Consider the following 7,097-nt stretch of genomic DNA (forward strand, 5'->3'; position numbering starts at 1 on the left):
CTGTTCCCCTGATGAACAAAAGGAGGCTACCTCCTCAAATAGAGATTAAGAGAAAGATTTGGCCAAAGAGCTTGACCTAGTTGCTGGCCCAGCACACCTGAGAGAGAACATTTTCCTGCCCACAAAAGTAGTTTTTGATTGCAGCAGCTCTTAAGCCAGAGATTTGTGTTAGAAAAAACTTACCTTTCCAGTTTGATCCTATTATGTTAAATTCCCCCACCCCCTCCAAAATATTTCACTCCTCATCTTTGTTTAAAGAAAAGATTCTTTTTAAGTTTTTGTATATGCAGTGCCAGTCAAATAAATGTGCCACAGGATGCACAGTAATTATTTGAAGATTGCCGCTTTTCCATTTCTGTATTGGGTGTATTTTTTTCATTAATGTATAATGGGGTTATTTAAAAATGTAAAAACATTTGCTATTGTACATCATCAATTAAATCTGAACCTACAGATCTTTTTAAGATATGCTAGCATAAATGCCTGCATGAGGTGCTTGGATGATGATTGAGTGAATGTGAGTCCCTTGTCTTCTGATTTTAGACTGGGGACTTCACTGTGAGACCACTTACACCAAGGATGGATTTTGGACATATATTACTCAAATTGCCACATGTTCACCTTGGATGTTTTGGATGTTTCTGAACAGTGTTTTTCATTTCATGTGGGTGGCTGTATTACTTATGTGTCAGATGTACCAGGTAGGTGCCAATGCATTATTTGTTGTTTAGTGTGCTGTTTTAAAAATTCTCTTTCTTAAAAGATAGTAATATATTCTCTTCCTAACCACTGTGACTCTTCAAGGATAAATTTTATTGTTTATTTACTTTTTCTCTCCATCTTCCTCTTTTTCTCCTTTCTCTTCTCATATTATGAACTTATAAATTTTAGTACCACTCTCAACAGAAATTTTTATTTCTCTGAATTTTTATTCCTTAATAAGTGAGCTTTGATTATGCCATTAATTTTGTGTTCATTTAATGGTACTATTTTACTACATGCAAACACCAATTTTTCAAGTCTTAAAAATTAAGAATTTTTTGAAAACTCATTCTGAAAGAAGCTAATGGAGAGGTTGTATATGTAGTATCTGAATGTCTCCAATGCACAATGCCAAGTGACCTGTTTTTAAATACCTTTCCTGTTTAACTGGATGCTTTTCAGAGTTAAAATGATATGATGTAAACTAGCTCAGTAAGCTCCTGATGGGAAACTAAAAACAGATTTCATCATGTTCCTGCCTATCCTAGTCCTTTTGAGAATTAACTTTTTTGTACATTAAATAATCAAGAGAGTAATAGGTTGCTTTTGCTTTCCTTTAGATATCATGTTTAGGTATTACTACAAATGAAAGAATGAATGCCAGAAGATACAAGCACTTTAAAGTCACGACAACATCTATTGAAAGCCCATTCAAGTATGTACATTTTTATAAATTGAATATTTTCCCTTGTCATATAAATTCCTTAGTGAGCAAACAGTAATTATCTAGTGAATATGTTGAAGAGAAGTGTTTTTGGTATGGCATGAAGATGAAATAGGAAATATTTATTTTACTTAGCAATATGTAAACTAGTTTTTAATTACTACTGAATTTATGTTTTCTGCAGAAGTAGCATTGGTAAGTTTATTAACACGCCACAACATAATGTAGAATTCACCATATTAATTATTTCGTACATCTAGAAAGTGAGTATGCTTTTGCGTAAAAAGAGGATTTTCTTATTGGTACAATAATTATACAATTGTATAATGGAAAACTGACTGCTTTTTAAAGGATATTATTGAAGTTCTAAAATTCCCTGACCTTCCTCTTGACATTTTTTCTTTTTTAATTGTTAAAATTGCCAAATTTGTGATATACAATTATTTGGTCTTTTACTTCCTTTCTCAATTTGGAAATAGTTTGTTCCCTTGCCACTGCTAATCAAGGCAGATTTAATAAAAAATTGTATATGGACCACTGGGTACAGTGGCATATGCCTGTAATCCTAGTAATTCCAGAGGCTGAGACAGGATGATTGCAATTATGAGGCCAACCGTAGCAACTTAGTGAGATCCTCTCTCCAAATGGGAAATTGGGAAAAAAAAAAAAAAAAAAAGGGACTGAGGATATAGTTTAGTGTGGTTAGTGTGGTAAAGTGCCCTTAGGTTCAATCCCCATTATTGCTCTCCTCCCTCTGCAAAAAATTGTATGTGGTACAGGAATGAAATAAATTCAACCTTTTAAATTAGCAAAAGGAAAAATCAGTGGTGTCATTCATTTAAAAAAAAAAATATTAAATTGGTTCTTTCTTGCAAGTAACCTGAGTTTTTATGTTTGAAAAAAATGCATTTAACACCAAAATTATACTGAACTCACATTAAATCATTTGTACTAATTGAATTTTTTTTCTTTTTGGGGGGTTATTTTTAGCCATGGATGTGTAAGGAATATTATAGACTTCTTTGAATTTCGATGCTGTGGCCTCTTTCGTCCTGTTATCGTGGACTGGACCAGACAATATACAATAGAATATGACCAAATATCAGGATCTGGGTACCAGCTTGTGTAGCAACATCTTTATTCTATGAAGCATATTGCTGAGTGGTGCCTGAAAATTGTGTCTGTCCGTGTCTCTCTCTCACTCGAATCCACATCCTTGAACAATAGCATGCTATGTGTAGGGCTAACAGTGAATTTTAAAGTCTTTTTTTCAACACTTTATTAACAAAAGTCAACATGGACAGAACACACTGCCACTTCTGGGAAGAATAAAGATCATAAAAAGAATCTTAATGGTTGTTAATGTGGGAATTCACAACATACTCAACGTTTTGGTTTTGTTCTCATTACATTTTTCATGAAAAAAGAGTGAACTCATTCTGTTGATAGACATGGTATACTGATCAGAAATGTTCATTTCTAACTAAAACTAAATTTATGTTACATGGCTACATTTTATGATGCATTCTACTGAGTATTGTGCATCTAATTCCAGGAGAATTGTCTAAAATTAATTGACTAGTATTATGTACATTTTAGAATGTACATGTAAATACTGTGATGAAAATCATGTGGTTTTATTAGGGATATACTGTGTAATGTGTCTTCAAAGGCACAAGAAAATAATGTTCACAAAAAATGTGCAAATAATATTTTGTTTCTATCAGCCATTGCAATGCTGGTATATTTCTAGTTCAGTGAAATAATTTGTAGTAACCTTGCTCTGAGGTTTATGGTCTGATAATAAAGCACTTGCATGAGTATAGTAAGTCATACTATTTTGTTCAAATTTAAAAGCCCTACTACGTGCATGATACACTGCATAGAATGTATACTAGCAGATATTATCCAGTGAAGCATAAATTAGAATTTAATTTGATGTGCAAACAGTTCAATTTTTAAAAGAGTTGAGGTGAGATTTTCAAGAAAAGGCAAAATAAATAAGCTAATGCAAAATTCTTAGTAATAGAAGTAAGTGGATATACATTTTAAATTCTGAGCTGCAAAATGTAGACAAAAATAACAGAGTTTAAGCTATAGATGGAGCATGATCTCTGTACATAGCACATGGGAATAAAGAAAAGCTAATAGTATTACTTCTGGTTTTTAGAAATGACCTATCAGAAAGCAAGATTTAATCTCCAAGATGATTTCAATTTTCTCAATATTGAATGTTTTAAAGTTTGTTAATGCTGTCTGAAACAAGTTCAGAAATATTTTCTTATTGTTAAATGTGATGCACTGATCAATTTTTGTTGCAGCATTTTCATACCTTCATGGTGAACTACTTACTAGTCACTGCTTCCATGAATATTGTTTACAAAGTGAGACTTGGTTTAGTCCTCTTAAATGCTGTAGCAAACTGTGGTTCAAGCAACCCGTGGGAAACCTGTGAGAGGGAATGGGGTGGGGGAATGAGGGAGGAAGGGAGGTCAGACTGACGACAGATCCTAGACCAGTGTAAAGAATGTGTATCTGTATATAAATAATTTATCAAATAGTTTTCTCTTTATGTCTATATGTGTTAGTGTTTTTAAAGCTGCTGATTTCATTTTATCCAACCAAAAAGAAAAGGGAGATAATTAATGAGCTTCTAGTGATGTTCAATATTGCTGTTAATAGGCATTATACCCTGCAAGTTCACTGCATGTCTGATGCTTGGTAAAATTAGTATTCCCTGTAAAATGCAGATTACAAGCATTAAAGCAATCTAGTGGTATACCCGCCCCTTGCCTTAGTAAGAGGAGCAGTGAAAATGTATATAGTTGGTGTTCAGTATTTCCAAGTACCACCATTTTTATATAGTAGTTTCTTTTACCATAAGTCACACATCAAAAAAGATTACCCTTAATGTACCTGAGTGTTTTAATATTAGAAAATTGGCATATGTCCTTTATTTTTGAAAAGGGAAGAGATGGTGTGTGGTGGCAATAGCATTGTGCCATTTGTCATAGAATGTTAAAAAAAATGATTAATTTTACAAATGTGTCTGCTAGTCTTGACTAATTGGGGGCAATTTCTGAAAAATTTTAAATTCAAAGTTATTTATAAATTGCTAGTATTTGTTTTAATTTTTTATTGTTATGAGCCATTTCACCTGAAGATTCAGTTACAATTTTTGTTAAATACATTTTAATCAACTTAATGACTGGTGTTTTTCTAAGTTTGAATGAGAATGTTTACCATGTTCTTTCTTTATGGTACAGTATTCTTTTCAGTGCAAGAGAGATGTGTTTCAGTCAAATAGACAAAAACCTCTAGATGTGTAATTACATGGAAAATATTTGCAATGAAAATGCTTTAGTACTAACCATTTCATAGTACCAGTGAAATCTATAACTCAGAAATGGTCAAAATGGTCAGGAGCCAACTATGCAGCAGTGAACTTACTGTTTAATTATTTTGTAGGTCCTGTGTGTAGAACCAGTTTCACTCAGCTCTAAAATTGTGTATGAAGGTGAACTTTTTGGGAATAGTTCATGTCAGCCTCATTGGATGTTTTTAGCAAATAGGAACTTAATTCTCAACTATGAACATGAATTACTTTGGCATTTTTCATTCATTTTTTTTGTTTGTAGGAATTTTTTGAAATATTAATAGGCATAAAATGGCATCATTATACTTAAGCCATGGGTATTTTTATTTTGTACTTTATTTATAACTGTGCCAAGTATTATTTTGCTACTTACTGTGTTACTCCATGGAAAGAAAAACCTGTAAAGAGTTTAATAAATTAGTTCTCCTTACATAAATTAAATGTCAAAATTTTGTAAAATATTAATCAGAATAAATATTGACTCTTAAGTGTGTGCATGTCTTTAATTTAACTCAGTTCACTTAAATCGAAGAAAGTATGACAGTGGTCCCTGCAGATGAAACAATTGGTACGAGGAGTCAAGTGGCAAAACAGGAATTTGCTGAAGTAAAAGGTGAAGTCAGTATTCTAGAAATTTCTAATTCTCTGTATGTGTATCATTTTTTAAATAAAAAATACATTTTTCTAAGATTTTGGATTTCATGGATTTAGGATACTTAGAAAAATCTTGTTTTAAATGTAAATATATCTGTAATAAGATATTACAGAATGAAACCTACCAAACGTTGATCATACTTTATGTATGGCAAGGAATCTTTGAGAATTTTAAAAGCAAAATTGTAGAGGAATCTTGTCCTTTTGTTCACATGGTTGTTTATGGTTTGAGAATTCAATGGTATTAAATGGGAATATTTTCAATTCATAATTATTTCGTGATACTGAAAGAAATGCCTCTATTGCTGTCTAGAGCTCAAGCAACAGTGTTTTGAGCACTATACAAAATAAAGCAAGCATTCACTGTTCCGGCCAGGTTCTTTTTTTTTTTTTTTAAAAAAAAAAAAGGTAGTGGGGATTGAACCCAGAGTTGCTTAACCACGAAACCACATCCCTATCCCTTTTTTATATTTTTCTTTAGAGACAGGGTCTCGCCGAGTTGCCTAGGGCCTTGCTAAGTTGCTGAGGCTGACTTCGAACTTGGAATCCTCCTGCCTCAGTTTCACAGGCTGCTGGGATTCAGGCATGCACCACTGCACTCACTTTTTTTCCCATTCTAATTAGTTACATATGACAACAGAATGCATTTTGACACATTGTATACAAATGGAGCATAACTTCTCATTCCTCTGACTGTACATGAGTACAATCATACATGTACATAGGGAATACCAGTGCGACTCATTACACCATCCTCCTCACTCCCTTCTGCCCAATCCAAAGTTCCTCCATTCTTCCCAACCACTCCCACCCCCCCGCACATTATGAATTAGCATCTGCATGTCAGAGAAAACATTAGGCCTTTGGTTTTTTGGGATTGGTTTATTTTACTTAGCATGATACTCTCCAGCTCCATACGTATACCTGTAAATGGCATAATATCATTCTTTAAGACTGAGTATATATCCATTGTGTATATGTACCACATTTTCTTTATCCATCTGTTGAAGGGCATCTAGGTTGGATCTGTAGCTTAGATGTGAGTTGAGCTTCTATAAACATCGATGTGACTGCATCACTGTAGTATGCTTTTAATCCTTTGGGTATAAACTGAGGAGTGGAATAGCTGGGTCAAATGGTGGTTCCATTCCAAGTTTTCTGAGCACTCTCCTATTACTTTCCAGAGTGCACCAATTTGCAGTCCCACCAGCAATGTATGAGTGTGCCTTTTTCCCCACATACTCACCAACACTTTACTGTTGCTTGTATTCTTGATAATTGCCATTCCAGTCAGGTTCTTTCATCCTCTTCATTACCTGCTTACCTGTATGTGTGCCCATCCTTGCCGGACTGGTGGACTGAACTTGGGATGAGGACATGGGGTTCTCATTTACAGATGTAATTGGAAATAAGTCGTACATAATCAGAAAAAGAAAGCTGTTAGTTACAAAGTAAACCTTCAATTTCATCAAGTGCTTGTTATCAGAGTCTTTTAAATTAAATGTATTTGTGTTACTTTTAAAATAGGAAAATCCACAATTCCAAGTGAAACATTTAGAATGCCTCTTGATTAGGTCATCAAGTCACAGCTCAAGGAAGCCAGATGTGGCTCTTTCAAAATTCTTTTGTCTTTTTGAGTTG

The 7,097-nt window shown here is 33.6% G+C and overlaps 1 protein-coding gene across 1 annotated transcript in view; it reads left to right on the plus strand.

The window, feature by feature from the left end:
* The window catches only part of Zdhhc17 (zinc finger DHHC-type palmitoyltransferase 17), an 87,424-nt gene extending 81,620 nt beyond the window's left edge, over nt 1-5,804 (plus strand). The window contains exons 15-17 of the mRNA XM_047549163.1: nt 544-701; nt 1,323-1,417; nt 2,417-5,804. Coding sequence (XP_047405119.1) covers nt 544-701; nt 1,323-1,417; nt 2,417-2,555 — 392 coding nt within the window. The 3' untranslated portion in view covers nt 2,556-5,804. The remainder of the gene's footprint in view (nt 1-543; nt 702-1,322; nt 1,418-2,416) is intronic.
* Nucleotides 5,805-7,097: the final 1,293 nt, after the last annotated feature.

This window comes from Sciurus carolinensis, chromosome 4 (assembly GCF_902686445.1).
Source record: "Sciurus carolinensis chromosome 4, mSciCar1.2, whole genome shotgun sequence".
NCBI classification, from domain to species: Eukaryota; Metazoa; Chordata; class Mammalia; order Rodentia; family Sciuridae; genus Sciurus; species Sciurus carolinensis.